This window comes from Sorex araneus, chromosome 3 (assembly GCF_027595985.1).
Source record: "Sorex araneus isolate mSorAra2 chromosome 3, mSorAra2.pri, whole genome shotgun sequence".
Taxonomy (NCBI): Eukaryota; Metazoa; Chordata; class Mammalia; order Eulipotyphla; family Soricidae; genus Sorex; species Sorex araneus.
Genome location: NC_073304.1, coordinates 212759939 through 212784181, shown reverse-complemented (window position 1 = coordinate 212784181; position 24243 = coordinate 212759939). Strand labels below are relative to the sequence as shown.

At 42.2% G+C, this 24243-nt stretch overlaps 1 protein-coding gene across 3 annotated transcripts in view; it reads right to left on the bottom strand.

Moving 5' to 3' along the window:
- MBTD1 (mbt domain containing 1) overlaps nt 1-24243 on the bottom strand; it is a 66035-nt gene that overhangs the window by 28058 nt on the left and 13734 nt on the right. For 2 of the 3 annotated variants that reach the window (XR_008629103.1, XM_055130028.1), the window contains exons 2-5: nt 18561-18762; nt 13194-13333; nt 11817-11931; nt 8601-8686 (exon numbers count right to left, since the gene is read on the bottom strand). Coding sequence is in view for 2 of the 3 variants with exons in the window: in XM_055130028.1 (XP_054986003.1) it covers nt 8601-8686; nt 11817-11931; nt 13194-13333; nt 18561-18762 (543 nt within the window). In the remaining variant the exon portion in view is untranslated. The remainder of the gene's footprint in view (nt 1-8600; nt 8687-11816; nt 11932-13193; nt 13334-18560; nt 18763-24243) is intronic. The other variant, XM_055130029.1, reaches the window with a different exon arrangement.

Below are 24243 nucleotides of genomic sequence, written 5' to 3'. Positions count from 1 at the left end.
AATAAAGAGTTTAAGTGGGCAGAGGTGAATCCTGAAGTCGCACATAGGTAACCAAGAAATAATCTTTCCCAATAATGCTAAGGCAAATGTTCAAAGTGTCACCGTCAAATACCTCACGGCCAGACTGAAAGGCACATAATTACTCAAGTGCATCTAGCAGAAGAAGAACAAACATTACTGGGCCGAAAAGGAGAGAAAACCACGGGACATGAACTAGAAAGAAATGAGAGCTCCTGGTGTGCAATGATTGTATTGGAAAAAAGCACAAGCCAATCCCGACTAGAACTGCACCGACAAACACAACTCTCACTGGTGTGAGTGCCTGGAGATTCACTACTTAAATAAGCAGATAAAATCCAAAGAACAGGGGGACTACGTAAGTAGTTTGCAAAGGACGGAGGGTCCCTGAAATGGGCATGGCTAAAGTATCACTAACAAACACCCTCCAGGCTCCCCATAGCCACCCACTCAGTGGCCCTGGTCAGCAAGGAATGCTCACTGATGTTACTGCTACTTTTCTCTCTCTCTCACTCTTTTTTTCTTTTTTTTTTTTTGGCCTTTTGGGTCACACCTGGTGATGTTCAGGAATCACTCCTGATTCTGCACTCAGGAATTACTCCTGGCGGTGCTTGGGGGGACCACGTGGGATGCCAGGGATGGAACTTGGGTTGGCCGTGTGCAAGGCAAACGCCCTGCCCTAACTGCTACTTTTCTACCTGGTACCGCAATATTGACGGAAGTCTCATTTGTGCTACTCTTTCAAGTACTTTGGTACTCCCAGCACCCCCTAGAAGAAAACAATCCTTCAACTCTTCCTGGAACTGGCAGGACACAAAAACGAGGAAAATTTCCTTCTCTAGAAAACTACCTTGCTTTTTAAAACAATTGTGGAATCACACCCATGCTGGGAAGGGAATCCAGAGTTCCCCATATGCAAGGCACTTGCTGTACCACTTAAGACATATTCCTGACCCCCATTCAAACCCTCACCCCTCAAGGACTTATAAACAATTGTGGGAGGGGGAGACAGTGGGAAAAAAATAGAATTCTATTAATTTCAAGATAGTGAAAATATAGGTTGATGACATTATTGATCTTTGTAAAGACATCAATAAAACACTATATAGTTTATTACAAAATCAAATAAGTTGATTTTAATTGATTTGTAAATTATTTTAAAATTTCTATTTTTGGGCCCCACCCAGTGATGCTCAGGGGTTACTCCTGGTTCTGTGCTCAGGAATCACTCTGGCAGTGTTCTGGGGACCATATAGAATGCCGGAGATCAAACTCGACTGATTGCATGCAAGGCAAGCACCCTACCCACTGTACTCTCTCTCTAGCCCCCAAAAAGTCTATAAAATTATAACTGAAGTATTATGGAGAGGTGAGAGAAGACGGAGACACCGGCCTGGCCATCCAGGTCAGCCGCATCAGCCCTGGCCACCAAAGGGGTGACAGATCGCGTAGTCAGACTGTCCTCACTCCCAATATTAGCATATTCTGGTTCATACTTTAATTCCTACAAAAAATGATTTACTTAATTTTATGAAGAAAAAAGAACTTATTAAGAGCGCTTCAAATTAAGTCTCAAAAAATTAAATACAGTGCACTTTAAGGCTAAATGTCTGTGCACACATAGGTCAACAAGAGGGTTCCCTTGGGTTCAAACTTAAATTACTAACAGGAGAAAATAATATATGACTTTAATATGTAGTGCACCCGAGACTGCACTATTGGTGTATTTAAGAGTTTTTTCCAGTTCGATTAGATGTGGATAGTTTTTAGGGGTTGTGACATAAAAATAACGCACTGGTCTCTGCTGCTGCTTCCTAGCAGACAGCTCTCAAAACCTCTGCAATTTCCTCAGGATGAGTACTAGGAGCTTCTTTGGATCTCGTATTTAGTCTCTGATACCCCCACCTCCAAAGTCAGCCCCCTCCACGTGTTTGTTTTGGGGCCATTTTGGGCCAAACCACTGGGATTACTCCTGACTCTGCACTTGGGGATCACTCCTAGCAGGGCTGGGGCAAGGGGAACCATGAGATGCCAGGGATGGAACCTGGGATGGCCGCACGCGAGGAAAATATCCTACCTTCGGAATGATTTCCGGCTCCAATGATCCTTTATTCACGTATTTTTAATTTATTATGTCTTTGTACTGAATCACCATGAACTACTAGGTTATTCATCACTGAGTTCCCGGTATAGAATGTTCCAATGCCAATTCCTTCACCAGTGTCCACTTCTGTCCAGCAGCTCTCCCATTTTCCCTCCCACCCCTCAGCCTGCCTTGATGGCAGGGACTTTCCCCGTCCCCCATGCCCGCTTTCCTCTTAAGTACTGTGATTCACAAGACTGTAAATAGGGTACACGCACAGCACTTTAACTCCTTTCAGCAACCTCTTCCCTGTACCACTGTACTACTGTCACCGTGCTCCCTTCTGTCACCTGTCTTACGCTCTTCATTTCTATTGCTATCGGGCATTTTTAATTTCCCTACGGTGTCACTTTATATCGCACGCAGGAAGAGATTGTTCTGTGTCTGTCCCTCTCCCTCTGACTTCACTCAGCAGGATACCCTCCAGATCTATCCATGTACAACAAGCTGCTTGACTTCGTCTTCTCTTACAGCCGAGTAGTATTCCACTGTGTACATGTGCTACAGTTCCTTTATCCTGTCATCTGTTCTTGGACATCTGTGCTGTTTCCAGGTTTTGGCCACTGTGCATAGTGCAGCAATAAATATAGGAGTGCAGATTTTTTCTGCATTTTTTTTTTTTGACTCTTGGGGGTTTATTTGAACAAAAAGTGGAACTGCTTGGTTATATGAAAACCCAATTCCTAGTTTTGGAGGAATGAGTACATTGTTTTCCAAACGGTCGGACCAGTTGACATTCCCACCAGCAGTGAATGAGGGTCTTTCTTCCCCACTGGTGGTTTGTTGGTGTTGCTTTTGATGTGCTAGTCTCTCTAGTGTGAAGTGATCTCATTGTTGTGATTTTTTTGTTTTTGGGCCACAACTCAGCAGTGCTCAGGGCTTATTCCTGGCTCTGTGGTCAAGGACAACTCCTGGTGGGTTCAGGGGACCATATGGGGTAGTGGAGACTGAAGCCAGTTGGCAGTGTGCTGGGCAATGCACTACCCGCTGTATTATCGTTCTGGCATCTTGTTGTTTTTGATTTTGCATTTTCCTGATGTTTAGTGATACAATATTTTTTCATATGCCATTGGTTATTTATATTTTCTTTGAGGAAGTCTCTGTTCATCTCTTCTCCCCACATTTTGATGGAGTTAGAATTTTTTTCTTGTAAGTTCTACCAGTGCTTTATATACCCTTTATCAGATGAGTGAGATGGGAAAATTTCTCTCACTCTGTGTCTTTATATTCTGGTCCTTGTAAACTTTTTTTTTTTTTTTACTTTTTGGATCACACCCAGCAATGCACAGGGGTTACTCCTGGCTCACGCACTCAGGAATTAACTCTTGGCAGTGCTCAGGGGACCATATGGAATGCTGGGAATCAAACCTGGGCCAGTCGTGTGCAAGGCAAACGCCCTACCACTGTGCTACTGCTCCAGCCCCGTGGTCCTTGTAAACTTTGAGCTGCAGAAACTTCTTAATTTAATGAAGTCCCATTTTGTTTATCTTTGCTTCTACTTGCTTGGCTAATGGCACTGTATCCTTAAGGATGCCTCCATAGTTTCAGTATTATGGAGAGGTCTGCTTATATTTTCTTCTATGTAACTTGGATTCAGCCTGATGTTGACGTCTTTAAAATCCATTTGATTTTTGTACATGGTGTTAGAAAGTGGTCTGAGTTTTTCTTTTTTTGGAAATGTGGCTAAACCAGTTTTCCCAGCAACACTTGCTGAAAAGGCTTTCCTGGTCCACTTCGTACTTTTGTGGAGGGTTGGGGAGGCACCTGGCTGTGCTCAGGGCTTACTCCTGGCTCTGTGCGCAGGGGACCATCTGGGATGCTGGACGGAACCCTGGTTGGCTGTGTACAAAGCATGCAATCTACCTGCTGGACTACCGTTGCTCTGGCCCTTCATTTCATACTTTTTGTTCCTCTGTCAAAGACTGACTATAGACCTAGGAATCTCTCTCTGGATTTTCAACTCTATTCCGATCGGAGTTGTCTGTGCTTACTCCAGTACCAAGCTGTTTTAATTATTACCAGCCTGTAGTACAGCTTGAACTTGTGTAAAGTGATTCCTCCCATTCCCACCCCCCACCACCCCCAAGACTGGTTTGGCTATTAGGAGGGGAAGGCATTGTTTCATACTGATTTTAGGAGAAATTCTTATTATTTCAGGAGAAGTCCTGTGAAATATGTCATGGGTATCCTTACAGAGACATGCACTAAATCCGTGTAGTAGTTTGGGGAGTACCACCATTTTGGCAATTTTGATCCTCTCAATCCATGAACAGAGGGTGCGTTTCACTGTCCTCTTTCTCACTGACCCCTAACACAGCCCTTCTGGATCTCTTGGAATTTCTTCAAAAGGTGACAGGAATGTCTTCTGTTCTAACGAGGTGACTTGGTGGGCTCCTATATACTTCAGGTTAAAGGACGACCAGAAAGACTCTGATTTGATGGCTTAAAATTTTCAGCTCCCCCTCCCCATCCACTAGGAAAGGGAGAGGGCTAGAATTTGAGCTGATGACTGATCATGATGAGGCTGCTACCACAACCCTAATATAGAGTTTAAAGAGTTTCTGGGATGGTGTGTAAGAGTAGGTACTGGCAGAGTCCTGTATTGAAAAGGTATGGAATTTTCATGTCCTTTGCACAAACCTTGCTTTTTTAAGGTTTGTAAAAACCTTAGCTTTTTTACCTGGCTGTTCATTTTTAACCTTTGAAGTCAGCCAGTTTCCTTCCCTTGAATTTTGTGAGCTGTTCTAGCAAATTATCAAACCCACAAGGGAATCACGGGAACTGTGATTTAGAGCTATTAGTCATGTACTGGTGAGAACCTAGTGGAGAATTGAATTTAAATTTAATGGAGCTGGTTTATGAGACTTGTTTGAGGTGTCTGCTGACACCAGCAGTTTACAATTTGTAAATTAACAATTTGTGTTAATAAAACCACATCCAAGTGAGTCCTCAGAGGTTTGCAGCGGCATCAATGTGTTCAAGTCTACACATCTGCTATCAGAAGTACCACGTGGTCATCCTGAGTAAAGCAGAATTCTTTTTTTCTGTATGGCCTTAAATCAAAAACCACATTAGGAAACAAGCTCAAGGGGTGAAGGATACAGCTCAGAGGGGTAGAGTGCATGCTGTGTTCAATCGCCACAACTACACCCAAGAAATGAGCCAAGAGTAGCCCTCAATTATTATTCAGTGACTAAAAATGGTTGTAGGTGTCTTCATTTATAATAGAAAATGGAACTAATTCTCTTGGTAGTCTTTTTGGTTTCTCCTTATTTAGGTTTCTGGGTCACAGCTGGCGGCACTTAAGAGACCATGTAGTGCCAAGGTTGAAATCTGGAACTCCTGCAGGCGAAGCACGAGCTCTAGCCTTACTGAGCCATCTCGCCAGCCCGGAAGCAGCTCTTTTTCCTTTTGGAGGCCGGGTGGGGAGGGGGTTTGGGCCATATCCTGCAGTACCAGGAGTTGAACCAGGAAAGGAGAGGGCAAGGGTTAGGGTCCAAAATTCTGACGATGTTCCCTGGCCTCCCAGACTAAAAATAATCAGTGCAGCTTCCTCTTATTCTAGATTAGGTCATGTATCTATATCTATAAAGGAAAAGAACAGTTTTGATGCTTCCCTCCCCCCCCTTTTTGAGTTACACCCAGCGATGCTTAAGGATTACTCCTGGCTCTGCACTGAGAAATCACTCCTGGTGGTGCTTGGGGCGACCATATGGAATGCTGGGGATCGAACTCAGGTCAGCTGCATATGCAAGGCAAATACACTACCTGCTGTAATTAAGGGCTCCAGCCCTTAATTTTGATGCTTACAGTCTAAAAAGTACCATCCAGAAAGCAAAGTTATATCAGATATATGATAATAGGGATTTCTAATGATATTTGTGACTTATAATGATAACTTGTTTCATTTGTAGTGTTAACTATGAAAGATACCAAACACTGTTGTAATTGAGCAGTTAAGTAAAAAAAAAAAAACCTATGCATAATTATAGCAATTACCAACAAAGAGTACATAAAATACTTTAAAGACAATCATATTTAAGTGCAGGGAAATGTAAAGTGTTCATCTGAAAATGTCACTCCAGAAAAGGTGGGGCTACATTTCTCCCAGACGCAGCCAAGGAGTCAAGGTCTGACAAGGCTCCCACTCTCAATTCTTGATTCAACCAGAACAGCTCTGATTCCTGTTTCACATCAAATCCTTTTTAAAAACTTGTTTTTAAAAACCCACGGAAAGAGAAGCAAGGGGAGGCTCCCAGGTGCGCCCCCGTTGGGAGAGAAGGCAGATGCAGAGTCTGGCGGAAGGAGCCCACCACGGCTGGTGCGCACATCAAGTGTAGAAGGCTGAGGGTACGAGGCAGGATCCCGTGCTCCCAGCTGCTCCTGACAGTAGGTTTCTAAAACCAAAGCTACTAATCCTTCTCGAAGAACTAGAAAACTACCCCAGAGACGAACCCCGCAGAGCCAAAACACAAGGACAAATGAGAAGTCAGACCCAAATCAAATGGCTTCAAATGAAGACGATGGTTAAGGTGAAAAGACTAGGTTGTACTAAAATGCACTAGAAAATTAGCAGTTACAAATCATTTCTAATTTTGGTAAGACGATAAAGAAAGATGAGTGATATAAAGAGGCATTGGATGACAGATGTCTGCCTCACTTCTCAGTGAGAAAGAGGGTGGTTCTACAGGATAATTATTAATAATACAGTTAAAGCCATCTGCTCTATTCTCTGCTGTAATGCATTTTAACCTTAGAAGAAGCAAAGACAAAATAAATTTTATTACAATAGTTTTTTTTGGGTAAAGAACTTTAATACAGCATTACTATTCAAAACTAGGAATACAAAATAGATTTTATTTTGGTATCATAAAAGCTATTTTTAAAATGTGTACACAAAAAAGATTGACACGGTTTTTAATATAAAAACGAAAAACTATCAGAATAGAGATAAAGAAAAGGCAATTCAGAGGTAGATAAACCAATGTTCAGGAATCCGGAATGAAAGATACTGCGGCATAGAACTTAAATCTAATCCTGAGCTTCCTTATGCCAAGAGGAGCTTAAAAAGGTAGCTATCCTAAGAAAAGTAAATTATAGATTAGCTTTATAGTTCTTCTGAAAGCCGTCTTGTCAGGCACTCCAGCCTACTGAGCTAGCTCCCTTAACACTCTTTGCACCTTTTTTGTTCTCTGGGCCACAAGTGGCTCTGTGCTCAGCGATCTCTTGGCGGTGCTGCGGAGGTTCTATGTGGCTCGGAGAGAACACAGGTAGGCTCTGTGCAAGGAGAAGGCCTTGCCTGCTGGTTTCTCTGGCCCAGAGCCCCACATACGCAAGGCCAGTGACTACTATTGAGCTATATCCCCACCACAGGCTGTAATCTCTAACTGAAAGCTACAATCAACAAAATGTTAAGGGTAAGTCATATTTCATTCGTTAATTTCCTAATTCTCTTTTTTGTTTTTAGGCCTCTTCTGGCAGTGATATCAGGCCCAAATCAGGTCTATCCCTGGGGGACCATGGACTGAATCCAAGCCTCCTCTGGCTGGCTGAGTTATCTCCTGGGCTCAATTCTTTCCTTACAATCAACAGCAGATAAAATCTTTCAGTTAGACTTGCTTAAGAAAAGTACTAGAGAAAATTAATCACTGATGAATGGAATCAAAAGGAAAACCTATTACCAACTATATTTTAAGCATAACCGAATCCTTCAGAAAATTTTCAACCATTTACTTGCTAAAAAGAACATGGAAAGGGTTTTACACAACATGACATATAATAGTCTACAATACAATGTCACTAATAGTCCTGTTTGGTTTTTGTGATTTTGTATTTGGAGACAAAAATAAAACAGAAAGATCCCTTTTCAAAGTTATCGGATCAAATCACAAAGCTTAGGTGACATATCAGATGTCTCCAATAGACAATATTCAAATACAGGCTTGAACTGTACAGGTCCACTTGTTTTCTTGTACCTGCAAGTTCCAGATTCATAAATTCAACCAATCAGATGTTGGTTACCCCTAACCACCACTTATGTTAACTGTACTGCATTACTGATATACAAAATGAGTGGATGTATTATTAAATTTAATAAAAAAAACTGGATGTACAATTGCCTGCTCAAATTATTATAATAGTCTACAATACAATGTCACTGTATTGCTGGGTATGCAGCTACAGCTGGAATAAGTTCTTCAGAGAACAAGTTCTTCAGAAAAAAATATTCAAAATATATATTTTTTTAAACTTATTAATTTCAAATAGCAATTTTCTATGGATACAGTTATTTTTAGCATTATTAAGTACGGTAGTTACCATTACAATATATAAATTAAGTGCCTTTTCAGGACAAGATGCTTAGTTATTACTGTACCTTCATATTTAAACAATGACTAAGAGCATTTCGATACAAAGTGAGAAATGTTGTAATACTCACATGTTTAAAGCACGTAACTGGAGCGGCTATAAAGCTATTGCTATTGATGTAGTTACCCCAGCTGAAGCCTTCCATAGAGACTGCTGCTGAAACACAATAAATTACAATTCTCAAATCTTTTATACTTATAAGGCTACTATTAAAAAATGTTCAATGACATAAACATTTTGGGTTTTGGGACACACCTGGCAATGCTCCCGGGGTTACTACTGGCTCTGCACCTGGTGGTGCTCGAGGGACCATTTCGGGTGTTAGGGATGAAACCTGGCTGGCAGCATGCAAGGCAAATGTCCTACCTGCAGTACTATTGCTTCGGCCCCTCAATTTGTAATCTTTTGAAAAATCTTATTTGGTTTGGGGGCCACACCTGCTGGTGCTCAGGGCTGACGACTCTTGGCAGGCTCAGGGGACGCTATGGGATGCCAGGGATCAACCCAGCCAGCCATGTGCAAGGCAAACATTCTAACTGCTGCACTATCACTTCAGGCTCCAATTTATCATCTTTAAGGAATGTTTTCATGAGGCACGGTGATGGCTCAAGAGGTTGGACTGCTGGCAATAGAGGTTGTTTCCTGAGGATCATTGGGAACAAACCCAAGCAGCAAGCTGAAAATATCCCTGACCACAACTGAATTGTGACCCCAAAAGACCAAACATCACATTCACAAGCAAACCTAAGTCAAAATCTTTAGTACATAATATACACTCATCAGGAAGCAGAGAACAAGTTCTTCAGTTGGAAGAGTAAAGGGCAAAGAATGTTTTGGGTAACAAACACTGCTACAGCTGCCTTTTGTGTCTATGTAGTGCCAGGGATGGGAACTGAATCGAGGGCACAGATGTACATGCTTTATTACTGAGTGACATCACAAATCCCACTTTTGTGCTTTTTTTTTTTTTTGGTGGTGGGGGGAAGGGAACACACCTGGTGGTGCATGGGAGCCACACCTAGCAGTGTCCAGGAGACCATACGTAATGTTAGAATCTGAACAATTATTCCAGCTGTAGCTGCATACCGAGCAAGCATATTAACCTCTGCACTATTTTTTTGGCCCCCTGCTTTTGTGCAAGCCAGAGTAGAAGTGTCTACCCAACACCTACTGTCTCACTCCCTACTTATTTCTCTGTATTCCTGTTAAAATTTTAAGAATTTCCTTGCATTCCTCAAGAATATTCTGTTGGAGGCCAGAGAGACAGTACAGCATATTAAGGCATTTGCACTATAGGTGGCCCACGTGGGTCTGACCCCCTACACCATATATAGTCTGCCTTTTCCACCGCCAGAAATGACCCCTGAACAGAGTCAGGTGTGACTGTGACTCTCACCCTCCCAATACAAAATGAAAAAGAAGAATCATCTGTTAGATAAAATCCTTTCCTCAGCTGCTTCCTCTATTACTCCCTCTAACTCCTCTGAAGCAAAGAAATGACCTATTTCTTTACCAATTACTTCCATAATGCTCCACACTATATGTATAAGCACAGAGAATCAGAAACGCAATTGGAAAACTACTAATATTACTGAGACTGTCAAAAGCATGGAACTTGTGTAACTTTTTTTTTTATTTTTATTTATTTATTTTTTTTATAGTTTATTTTTAATTAGTGAGTCAACGTGAGGGTACAGTTACAGATTTATACATTTTTGTGCTCATGTTTCTCCCTTACAAAGTTTGATAACCTATCCCTTCACCAGTGCCCATTCTCCACCACCAGTAAACCCAACATCCTACCCCCCCTTCCCAGTCCCGTCTCCCCCCACCCCACACTGCCACTATGGCAGGGTATTCCCTTTTGTTCTCTCTCTCTGATTAGGTGTTGTGGTTTGCAATAAAGGTGTTGAGTGGCCATTGCGTTCAGTCTCTAGTCTATATTTGGCCCGCATCATCTTTCCCCCACATGACCAACAACCACATTTTACTTGCTGTTCCCTTCTCTGAGTTGCCCAGAATGAGAGAACAGCCTCCAGTAACTTTTTTTTTTTGCAGGGGGCTTTGCACTTCTGCACTCAGGCATCACTCCTGTTGGGTCTGGGAGATTTTATGGAATGCCAGGGATTGAACTCGGTCAGATGTATGCAAGGCAAGGACCCTACCTGCTGTACTATCTCTTCAGCCCCAAATCTTTTTTTCCCCTCCGAAAGTTTTGGGTCACAACTAGCAATGCTCAGGGGTAACTCCTGGCTCTGCATTCAGGAATTACTACTGGCTATGCTCAAGTACCACATGGGATGCCAGGGATTGAATCGGGGTCCAGCGCGTGCAAGGCAAGTGACTTTGCCACTGTACTATTGCTCCACCTCTGAACTTTTTTTCTTTTTGGTGTTTTTCTTATTATTTTTTTGGCTTTTTGGGTCACACCCAGCAATGCACAGGGGTTATTCCTGGCTCTGTGCTCAGGAATTACTACTGGTGGTGCTCAGGGGACCATATAGGATGCTGGGAATCGAACCCAGGTTCAGCTATGTGCAAGGCAAATGCCCTACTCGCTGTGCTATTGCTCTAGCCCCTTCGGTGTTTTTTTTTTAGGCCACACCCAAAGTACTTGGAGCTACTCCCAGTGGTCAGGATCTCCCCCGGTGGCACTCGGTAGACCATCATGTGATGGGGATTGAAGAAGCACCTTAACTTCTATACTATTTCTCTAGCCCTGAAACTTACAGTACTTCACTCCCCCCCCCCCCCCCCCGCCCCGCCACCAGTTTGAGGGCCATACTTGGCAGTGCTCAGGGCTTACTCTTGCCGGCTTTCAGGGGACACTTCTGGCAACTTGGGGAAATGTATGTACTGGGGCTCAAACCAGGAAACCTGGGTTGTCGTGAACAAGGCAAGTGCCCTGACCACTGTACTTGTTTCATTCTGGCCCCCGACCATAGTTTTTTTTTTATTTGGGGGGGGGTCACATTGCAGTGCTCAGGGCTTACTTTTAGCATGCGCAGGGAGCCATATGGGGTGCCAGGGTTTAAACCTGGTTAGTGACATGCAAGGCAAGCTCCTTTCCTGCTCCTGCCTAAACTTGTAGAACTTTCAAAGACAACCATTTTCTTCTGAAATAATTTACCAAAACCATCAAATCATCAAAGAACTAGCATCACAATGTACTAACAGGGCTTAAGAAGTGTAGGTGAAAGTAAATCAAAAACAAACTGTGAATAATTAAAACCAAGCAGACGAACAATATAAAATAATTCACCCCAATTATATTCACCAAGATTACCTGCTTTAGTCTTTGCTTGATTTTGCAAGGTAGCTTGGTACTGAGCATATGCGGCTAGTTTAGCAACTAAAGGTTGTTTCTGCAGAACTTTTGCTTTCTTTGTTGGAGGCTTACCCTAAAACGAGAAGAGTTAAGTAAATAGGATTCTTTTTCTTCCCCCCACCATACCAAATTGAGTGCATACTGTTCATTCTGCTTAAGTAAACACTGAAGGTTTAGAAAATTATTAAAGCAGAGGGAACATACAACAAATTTTAACATGAGAAATGTTCTCTGGAGTTCTGCTACAATGTAGGTAATCTAACATAGGTAGCAGAGCTGGCAAAGACTGAAACAGCAATATGCAAATTAATATGTTAATAAAAATTACATCCCTTATGATGTTAAAATATAGCTGTGGTGGATTTTTGATTCCTTCTTAGACTAGATAAAACCAGCGGTTATTCACTCATGCAGGTTGCCAAGCATTGCAATTTATATGGTAAGAAAAGATAATTTAATGTTTAAAGAGCAAGTGACTGAGGTTTATACCTTTAGTGCTAATCAAAAGGTCAATGACAAAATGGTCATGGGTCAAATTCAGTGTGACAAACTGCCATCCATGTGGGCACAGACCACTGCTCAGGATCTTTGGGAACTGTCTATCTGAAATATAGAAATACATCTCAGTGATGTATTTCCTTAATTTGAGGAATTCTAATTTTTGATGATCTAATTTGATGATTCCTAAATCATCCTTTCAGTGCTATGTAATGATCACAGTAAGAAGTTAAAGGAGAATAAGAAAAATGTGATCACCCACATAAAATATGTTAGAAAAATCAATTATATAATGCCTTTAAATGAATTGCTCATCTGCTACAAGAGTAACAACTTAGTCAAATCTCCGGATCTTTTGTAGGTTATGATGTTTAAAGAAAACTTATTTTTCTTTTTATAGAACAAATATTCTCAAAAAGGTTAGTTGGATTAACCAAATATATCCGGTCAAAGAATCAAATGGGTTGCAATCAAAAGTATAAAGCAAAACAATGGGAAAACATAAGTAAATCATTTCCTCCAAATGTTCAAAGACTCATTAAGACAAAAGGGAAAATTTGTTTTGGTTTCTATACATCAAAGGTGTTGGTCATATTTATATTTGCAGGAAGTTTTAAGTCACATATACAATTCAATTTATTTAGGATAGTATGTCTTATCTGTTACAGTTTTAATCTTATTGACTGAACAAATTAAGGCTCATATTATTTCCTAAAAATATGGGGTACAAAATGCTATCTTGTGATTAGGAAGAGATGTGCAGTGAATTATAATCGAGTGATTGATAAATGATTAAAGTCACAGAAATAATGGATATAAATAAGAAGGTTTCTGTACCGTTACCTGAAGTCTGGCCAAAATGCTTGCCTTCTTGGAGTTTGACGAATAACTTCTTGAACATGAAACACTGCAGAAGCGCTTTGTTTTAGAATAGAAAGCATCTCGCACACCAACCATCCCACACATTTCACAGGTAGCTAGTCAATAAAACAAAGGCTGGTTTTACCAAACATATCATAAAATTAATTTTAAGTTTAATACATTTAATATTTTTTGCTGCTTTTTTTGTTTTTGGGTCACACTTGACCATGCTCACTTCTGGCTCTGCACTCAGGGATCACTCCTGGCCAGGCACGGGGGACCATATTCGATGAAAGGATTGAACTTGGATCAGCTACATGCAAGGCAAACGCACCCCCTGCTGTACTCTGCAATGGCCCTAATATACTTAATTAAAAAAAATATTTTAATGAATCACCGTGAGATAGTTATAGACTTACAAACTTACAAACTTTTGTGATTATGTTTCAGTCATACAATGTTCAAGTAAGCATCCCTCCACCAGTGCCCATTCTCTACCACCAATATTCCCAGTATCCCTCCCACCACTCCCACCCCCTGCCTCTGTGGCAGGCACATTCTCTCTCTCCTTTCTCTCTCTCTCTCTCTCTCTCTCTCTCTCTCTCTCTCTCTCTCTCTCTCTCTCTCTCTCTCTCTCTCCTCTTTCTCTCTCTCTCTCCTTTTGGGTGTCTTGCAAAAACAGTACTAAGTGGCCGTCAGATACATTTAAGTTTTATCTAAAGGTTTCAATGAAAGAAGTCTCCCTCTTAGGGTAGAGTGATGACTCAAATAGCTGAAACTTGTATATTTTGTATATACGAGGCCTGGATTCAATCTCTTGTACCACATGGTCTCGTGAGCTTTGTATACAGACAGTCTGGGGTCAAATCCTTGTACCACACGGTCTTCCTGAACACTGCCAAGAGTAACCTAGGAGCACCAACTGGGAGTCCCCCACCCCACCCCCAGCACCTCCAAATGTGTTCCCCAAACTAAAAACCAAACAAAATTCTTTCTAGTAGAAAGCTTCTCTGGTCACACAAATGATAAAAACGTATACACAAAAGTTAGAAGAAGACAGACATGTGACATAATGGCAGGAATCCAGCAGATCTGAAAGTAGCTCAAAGTCTGGAAGGTTTTTAAGAGTTAAAAAAGAAAAAATAGGGGGGCTGGAAAGATAGCACAGCGGGTAGGGTGTTTGCCTTGCACTCGGGCAACCAGGGTTCGATTTCCAGCATCCCTTATGGTCCCCTGAACACCGCCAGGGTTAATTACAACAACAACAAAAAAACCCAAAACCAAAAAACAGTAAAGTTCTTCCTTCCTTCTTCCCTCCCACCCTTCCTCCTGCTCGGGGCCACACCCAGCAGTGCTCAGGGCTTACTCCTGGGAGGCTCTGGAGACCACATGGGCTGCAAAGCAAATGCCCCACCCTGTTGCTGTACTGTGGCTCCAGCCTGGAGGATGTCTTTTTTAACAAAGGGGTATGTGTTCTCAAGAGACACACTGGACCATGCGCTTTTTTTGGGGGGGGGGGAGGGAAGCGATGGGGTGGGGGTGTGAGTGTACTTTTTGGGCAATATGTAGTTGTGTTTGTGGGCTACTCTTGCCTCAGAATTTGGGAGGCCATGTAGTGCTGGAAAATTTATGTTCTTTTAAAAGAAAAATATTTTTTGATAATATAGTGGTAACTGTACTAATACTCCAGCCCCCACTCCCATTTTTTTTTTTTTTGAGAAACTTCAATATGGTTTTCTGTAGCAGCCACAGTCAATTTATAGTCTCACCAAAAGTACACAAGGATTCCCTTTTCTTTTTTCTTTTGGATTATATGCAGACGTGACTCTTGGCTTTGCTCAGTAGAGACCCCTGGTGCATTCGGCAAACCACATGGAGTACCAGGTATCAAATTGGGGTCGACTGTATGAGAGGCAAGTACCTGACCCCTGTACCAGTTCTTTGGCATCAAGGGCTTCCTTTTTTAAATAATTTTTGTTTGTTTTTAGGTCACACTGGCTGTGCTTAGGGCTTAATCTGCACTTAGGGATCACTCCTGGTGGGGTTTGGGGGGCCACATGTGATGCCAGGAATGGAATCTGTGTCAAGCAAGCACAAGGCAAGCTCCAAGCTAAAGCTCCTTTTTCCTTCCTCTCTGCCCCTCCTTCTCCCCTCCAGGGCTCCTTGTTCTTTCTGCTTTGTCCTTGTGCTCTGGATTCACTCCTGGCTCTGCACTCAGGAATCAGTGCTGGCCGTGCTCAGGGGACTGTATGGGATGCTGGGGATGGAACATGGGTGGGCTGCCCCCTACCTACGGTACTCCTGCTCCAGTCCCAGGGCTCCTTTATTTTTTTTTCCATTTCACCAACATCCCCCTTTTTCTGTCTTTTTGATATTATCCTTCTTAAGAAATTCAAGAAGACATCTCACTTTAGTTCTGATTTGCAACTCCTTAATGATTCGTAAAACTGGGAATATTTCTCACGCACCTATTATCCATCTATGTGCTTCCTTTGGAAAAACTACTTACTTAAGTTCAGTGTTAGGAGGCCACTGAGGATTCTCCAGCCGTGTCTGATGGTCATAAAGTTGTGGGGTCGAAGTCAAGGGCTTCAACCATACTAGGCATATGCTCTGCCCCCTGAGCTGTCTAGATTCCCCACACATTTTCATTTTTTGTGTTTTTTTTTTAAGCGTAACAGTTTTGGAAATTTTGAGGAAGGGGAGGGGAGAGAAAGGGAGAGGGAAAGTGGGGCGAGAGAGAGAAGAAAGAGAGAAGCACATTTTTATTTTAAATTTAATTTTCCGTTTGTTTATGGTCCATACCCAACAGTTTTTGGGAACTATTCCTAGCTCACTGTTTATTTGCCCTCTGTGGGTGTTAAATCCAGGCCTCCTGCATGCAGTGCATGTGCTTAGTTCACTGTGGTATTTTCTTAGCCCCGTTAAAATTTTTTTTTTGTGTGTGGTGGGATTTCCAATCTCTCTAGATTTTTCCTCCTTGTGTGAGTCTCACACATGCAAGACGAGTGTTCTTTCACTGAGCCAATTCCTTGGCTTTTCTTTTTAGCCATACTGGGGGGTAAAAAAGAAAGAAACATCTACCTTTTCTGACAAAATACACAAGCCTGGAGAGCATTATGCTAAGTGAAAATTATGCTAAATTAATCAGACATAAAAAGACAAATATTATTTGGTTATCAGTTACATGCTGAAGCTTAGAAAAAAAAATTTCAGAGATTACCCCTGGAGGTACTCAGAGGACTATCTGAGGTACCAGGGACTGAACTTGGGTCAACCACATGCAAGGCCGTACTATCTCTCTGGCCCTGATGTATTTTCTGGCCAAATTATTATTCGTTATGCTTTAAAAGTAACATTTTTTACTCTTTCCTTAATAAAGTTGGGTTAAAAAAATCAATTCCCCATCTTGTCATTTGTCTTTGAAAAAATCATGGAAAGATTACACGTAAACAAAGGGGTGATTACGGGGAGAAAATCTGGAATGATTTTCCATTGTGAAAATTTTATTTTCTGTGGTGCCAGGGATCAAACCTAGGGTCCCACAAACACAAGTCACAGAAAATAACTCCTGCAAATAGAATGTAAGCTGATCAGGGGCTTTATTCTATACTGTCCATGTCTCTTTGGTCCAGCACAGAATTTTGTACTAAACTGTACTATTTGTATTATTTTGTTTGTGCTACAGGTGTTGGTGCTTGGGGAGATACTCCCAGGTGGAGCATGCAGTGATGGGGACTGAGCCCAACACTCTCCAGATCCAATTTCTATTACATACAGATTATTTAATAATGAATTTATGTCCATAGTTTATTTTATTTTTTTGAAGAAGTTTTATTGGATCACTGTGAGACAGTTACAAACTTGCATGACTGTGTTTCAGACAAACAATGTTTGAGCATCCATCTCTCCACCGATGTACATTTTCCACCACCAAATGTTCCCAGTGTCCCACCCGCCACCCCCACCCCACTCCCTGCCTCCGTGGCAGGTACAATCCTTCTTACTCTCTCATTTTGGGCATTATGTTTTGCAATACAGACACTAAGAGGTCATCGTGTTTGGTCCTTGGTCTACTTTCAGAAAGTTTAATACTCTTGTTTCTCTTTTGTTCTATGTGCTTGCCTCCAGAAAGTGGTAAGTAGGCAAAATAGGAGATTAAGCACAAACCCAGTGACCTCATTAAAAACTATAAATTTTAGGAGCTTTCAAAATTGCTCTTTGAAAATTCTTTTTTTTTTTTGCACATAACTCCAATACCATGCCCATCACCAGTCCCACCCAACTCCCCCCCCCCAAGAACCCTAACACACCTCCCTTTCATTTTTTTGTTTTCAAAAAATTGATTTTTTTAAAAAAAAAAACTGAATCACAGTGAGGTAGTTACAAAGTTGTTCATGACTGGGTTTTAGTCATATAATGTTCCAACAGTGGTTTCTTCATCAATGTATATTTCCCACTACTAACCCCCCCCTCCCCCCCCCCCGTTTCCTCCCCACTCTCCCACCCCTGGCCTTTATGGCAGGCACTTTTCCTTCTCTCCTCTCTCTCTCCTTTCTCTCCCCTCCCGCCCCCCTCTCCTCCTCTCATTCTGGGCTCTATGGTTTGCAATACAGATACTGAAAGGTTATCAGGTATATCCCTTTACTACTTCCAACACTCAGTTCCTGTCCAAAATGATCATTTCAACTATTATTATCATACTGATCCCTTCTCTATCCTAACTGCTCTTTGCCTTCCCTCCACTGCCCCCTGCCTTGGATTAACCCACTAAAATGATGCAAAAAGTTTTCTTTAGCGGAAAGTGTGTGAAAATTGTTGTATCACACCTTGGAGCCATTAAGCCCCTGTATAAGAGATCACTAAAATATTGTTACAGGTTGACCCTTGTGTGCTAATGTATCTGTATATAAGTTTCATAAAGTATGAGGTGATACGTGGCTGTGAAAGCGGTTGCACACTCCAGAAATTCTGAAATTTTAAATAGGGTGCTAGAGCTGGAGTTGAATTTTTAACTGCATGGTGACTCTGGGGTCCCGAGGCATCTCTGCAGTGTGCTGCACTCTTCCAATATTTGTGAGTCTGGATTATGGCCGTTAATGAGCTTATGTGGCACCCAGAGGCAGTTCGTGGGCGTGACTGCCAGGGGCCTGGAAGCACAGGAGATGAGGGAAAGGGGCCCATCCTGACTGTGTGAGCCTGGGACACTCTTGTGGAAAGCTTCCAACTATTGACCATCCTTTAAAAATTCTAAGGAAGGAAAATTCCATTTCCTCCTCAACCAGAATACAACCACCTCCTAAAGCTTCAAGAGGAGAACTGTTAAATGGTCAAGATACTCACCCATGCCGGATTTACCATCTGGGTATGTGTAGACTTGCCCATTGTTTTTGATAATTGGGAGATTAGAAGGTAAAGGAGCAACTTCTTCTTCACTCTCTTCAGAGCTGGAGCTGCTACTTGTGTCCTCACTGCAGCTATCATAACCGTCAAACATCCCGAACGAGTCTCGTCTCTTCCTTTCAGATTGTGAAGAATGTTCAGTCTTTAAAAGTAGAAGAAATTAATAATGCATGACAATGAATGCAATTTGGGCAAGTGAGGTTGATAATAATGAAAATCTGTGTCGACATGACATAGATTCATACGAGGCATGAATCTATAAAATACCATGCTGCCTCATCAGATTGATGGGACTGATGGGTCCAGGGTGCATACTATGTATCCAGCCCTGGGTAAGAGTCCCTGCACCATAAAGGTACCTTTGCACCTGTGGCTGTGACCCCTCTCCAAACTATGAAAAGAAAGCAGATAATCATCATACCATCCAAATTTTGCCATAAACCAGGTGTTAATTTTCTCTAAAAATGATCAAAGCAGATGATATTGTTTTAAAAAAACGTGGTGAGAGGCTGGAGCAATAGTCCAGTGGGTAGTGCGTTTGCCTTGCACGCGACCAACCTGGGTTCGATTCCCAGCATCCCATATGGTCCACTGAGCACCGCCAGGAGTAATTCCTCAGTGCATGAGCCAGGAGTAACCCCTGTGCATTGCTGGGTGTGACCCCCAAATAAATAAATGAATAATCAAACAAACGTGGTGAGGGGCCGGAGCGATAGCACAGCGGGTAGGGCGTTTGCCTTGCACTCGGCCGACCCGGGTTCAATCCCTGGCATCCCATATGGTCCCCCAAGCACTGCCAGGAGCAATTCCTGAGTGCAAAGCCAGGAGTAACCTGTAAGCATTGCTGGGTGTGACCCAAAAAGCAAAAAAACAACAAAAAAAAACAAACGTGGTGAAATAACACAGAGCAGATGACCTGTTTCCAGGCTACGATCAGCTATGAAAGGGTTGCTCCTGCTGGTGTCAGGAGAGGGGCTTGTGTATATGGGAATCACGTGTGGTTGAGGGAATAAAATCCAGGGCCTCATACATGCTGGCAATTTAGAGCATTCGTGATTTTAAAAAATCACTAAGAGTATGAGATGAGAATTAAAAATTTATGAGATCAATTTAAGATACTGAAAAAACTGGACAATGACATTTCTGTGTAATCCTATTTTCTCTGACATGAACAATGGCTAAACAAAAAAATCTCCAAAACCCAGCTATAAGACCAGAGAGACTGACAGGGTTAAGGCACGCGCATCCTGCCAACCCTAGTTCTAAGCCTTGGTCCCAACTACCAGGGGAGAGCCAGGAGTAGCCTCTGAGCACTGCCAGGTGTCGCTCAAAAGAACAAAACCCTGGTTTCTCTCTTTTTTTGACCACACCCAGCCGTGCTCAGAAACAAGTTACAGTTCCTGTGGTGTTCAGGGGACCATATGTGGTACTGGAAATTGAGCCTGGGCCTCTGACAAGCAAAGCATGCACCCAGCCCATTGAGGCATCTGTACAGTCCATCTAATTTTTTGTTTTTGGGTCACTCCCAGCTCTACCCAGAGATTATTCCTGGGTCTGTGCTCAGGGATTACACCCGGTGAAACTCAGTGGACTAGAGGAGGTGCTGGGGTTCAAACCCAGGTTGGCCACGTGCAAGACAAGCACCCTGCCCACTGTACTATTTTTCTGGCCCCCTTTGTCTGTGTTCATTATCCATCTTATCCAGCAGATTTGTTTCTAATAACTGAATAGATAAGGGATAATTTCAGTTATTATATTCAAAAATGAACATCATCTGCCTCCAAAAAATTTTAAAGAATCAATGAAATGACAAGGTAATTTCAAAAGAAAATTTTGAAAAAGTTCAAAGGAAAAGAACAGAAAATAGGAAATCCCTACTTAGGAAAGTATGGTGAACAACCAGAATTCTGAAAGAACTAGGTCTGAGACTCAGCTTCGTGGTGCTGATTCATTGTGATGCTGGGCAAGTGTTTGTCTTCAATGTCACTATTTATCAAGCATTTGTGTGTAACAAGGAAACAGGCTACAGACGGACAGTGATGTACACAGCAGACAATAACCATAGTTCTCACAGAGCTACAGGTGAGAGATTCAAGCAAGGCCATGTGATGAAAGAACCGAGCAGGGGTAATCAACTGAGATTCAGAGGCTGATACTGGAAAGTCCTGCAGGAAAGGAGCAGCAAGACAAATGCTAGACTAGAACATACTTGCACACTGGAAGGCCAGTGCGCCGGTTTCCACTGTGAGCGATGCAGGAGAAGAGGTCAGAGAGGGATCTAGCGGTCAGGGCATGAAGGGGTCTGAAGGCCTGGGTTCCTGGTGCAATGCCCCTTTCCGCTGGTGGCAATGGAAAGGAATTTCCATTTCATAAATTACTGAGGGCTTGGGGGTTGTGTGTGCCTAGAATACAAACTTAATTCTAAGATCTTCATAAATTCATACAGTCCACCTCCAGGCAAATATATATGTACTTTTATAAATTCACACTTTGTATATAAGTAGGTCTACTGCCTGCTGGATGAGAAGCTATTGCATATTCATTAACTCTTAAATGTCAGCACAGAATATCTTTGTGTGTGTGGGTGAGGGGGGTGGGGCAGGGAGGGGACTAGGTCACTGCCAGCTGTGCTCAGGGGACCATATTTGGTGCAGGGGAATAAACTCTGGGCAGCTGCACAGAAGGCAGCATCTGACCCACTGTACTTTCTCTCTGGACTCAGCACAGAGTACCTGCTTGTCAGAGATCTCACCCTAAAATTTCAACAGCCTGTTTACAAGAAACAACAACAACAACAACAACAAGCTTTATAGTACAAAATGTTTCAAAAGTTTTCCTTTCTTAGAAGTTTCTCCTAGCCTTTACTATGCTGATAATTAATGAAGGATATTATGTTACTGGCGGGAAGACAGTGCTATAGTGCAGTGCTACAATTTATGCAGTCTTTTCCAAGACATCTTCAAAAGGATTAACAATCTAGAGAAGGGGTGAGAAGGTCTGGCCTTTGGGCCATACCATGGTCCTGAGTAGATGAAGATATATGTCCCTTGTCAAGTGACTGTGGATACCCTTGCCTGTGCTGTATGGCCCCCAAATGCTGGTAAAAATATCCAAGTGGTTGGGGTTGGAGAGTGGGTAGGGTGCCTGCCTTGCACGTGGCTGACCAGGGTTCCATCCTGGCATCTCATATGGTCACGAGTGATTTCTTAGTGTAGAGCCAGGAGTAAGCCCTGAGCAGTAAAAGCCCCCAAATAACAAAAATCCAAATGGCCCTTGGCATACAAAGATTTCTACACCTGATTTAGTGAAATGTTCTTTGATATTTTCCATACAGCTAGTGCACACAGCAAATATTCCACTATACAACACAAGGGGTAAGAAAGCCCAAAATGCAGCCAATCCGGCTCCCGATTGCCCCAAATAAGGAAGGAATGAATAGTGTGACATACATAATCTAGGACTCTGTATTCCTGGGAAATATTTTCCTGAACTGTTTTTCCTTAGGGATGGAAGCCAGGCCTCCTGCATGCAAAGCATATGCTCCAATCCTTTGAGCTCTCTTCCTGCCCCACCCCCCCTTAGATAAAATACCACTAATATATAAATATACACATATAGATCCCATATATGAACCCTGTATACAAAGCTATTTCCTGTAGTACAAAATCTCTGAAGAGGCTACAATTTCAGTGAAAGGGGGGGTAAGGAAAAAGACCTATTACATATAAATCTGACTTCAAAGGGAGCTTTTCTGCCCAGATTCTGGAAGTGAGGGCTCCTTTTGAGATTTTGTGATCACAGGCTTGACTTCCTGAGTATGCCTGAGATCATAACCTACCCTAGATGGTCAGAAAATCTCCAGGTCAATAAATTAAAATGGAGACCACAAATGTGGCACAGCAATAGAGAGAGCACATGAGGCCCTAGGTTTGAGACAGACAGACAGACAGACAGACAGACACACACACGTTTTAGGAAACCTGACACCCAGCAAAAACAAGGTTTGAGACATACACACACACACACAGACACACACACACACACAGAGCAAAAACAAGGTTTGAGACAGACAGACAGACAGACAGACAGACACACACACACACACAGAGTAAGTAGTTTTAGGAAACCTGACACCCAGCAAAAACAATTCTCTAGCCAGAGAAATAGTACAAGGATAAATGTGCACGTTTTGTTATGTGGCTGACCCACTTTGATCCCTGTGCCATAAAGCCCTCTGAACACTATGTGATGTGGTGGCCAAGTACTGCCACAGGGATGGAGAAGCAATGTGTCCTGGGCCCTTTTAACCAAGAATTACTGGGAGAAGCCTCCAATCCTCCAAACAAAGTGAAAAAGCCCCAAGCCCCAAAATAAAAGCAATTCTAAACAGGACATACCTATAGGCTGTCGGACTGCTCAGTGTTCCTATCATTTACTATTATTGTCGTTTTCTTGGTTACAACTGGCAGCACACAGGGCTTATCCTGGTGATGCTCGGAGGGCCATATGTGGTGCTGGCAACCAAAGTGGGGTTGGACATACGCCAGTCAAGCAACTTAACCCCAATCCTAGCTCTCTAGACGTTTTTCATAATACACTCTGAATGCTACAAATCACGTTAAGAATTCGGGCCTGCTCTTCAAGCCCATGTTCTCCCTTGAACACTTATCTGTTCCACTTGTCTCAATACTTGCTTATTCCCACTCTAGAGAAGCCTGTATTCTCGCAAATATGTACTTCCCCTTATCTTTCTAAATAAGTTTCAATAAATTCTTCTTGCTTCACCAAAAAAAAAAAAGAATTTTTTTAAAAAGTTCCTTGTAGTTCTTTAAATTGAGGGAGTACTGAGTTAATTTTAAAAATATACTTTTTTGGGGGGGGGCACTGAGGTGCTCAGGAGGTCATTTGCAGTGCTGGGAATCGAACTGAAGACACCTGCATGCAAATGACTTAACCCCTGTACTATGTGAATTATCTCCCCTGCTTCCTTCAATGTGGTTATGTTGATTTTAAATAAGCTGATTTTGAGTTGCTTTTTTTTTTTAGCCCCCTCAACCACTCTCACTGATTTTTTCACTTTGGGCACTACCAGATCACTCTGCTTTCAAATATCAAGAAGAGAACTAAAAGGAAAACCACTAGGCAAATGCCATCATTTCCTTTGTCTTCCACACTCATGTAAGGTAGGGGAACCCAACTTTGCTTTCTGGTTTACTTCTTTGCACATCAATCTTGTTAAAGATAAGCATATATATATATATATATATGTATGTATATATATATACACACACATATATATATATACACATATGTGTATATATGTATGCATTTTTTTATGGTAAAAAAATTTGTATTTAGGATTAGCCAGGGGGACCCTTTAGATGATCCCAACTGTTAGCATCGAGGTGTCATAGTCAGGAGCCACCCAAACAGATGCCTTCTTCTCTCCATCACACCTAATCAGGGTATTGACCCTGGTCGTGTCAATGTCACAGAACTTCTTCACTGCCTGCTTAATCTGGTACTTGTTGGACGTGACATCCACAATGTTTTATCTTCTTCATGACTCACTCAGTGATCAGAGAGAACCTAATGATGGTATAATGGTCAGGCTTGTTTCTCC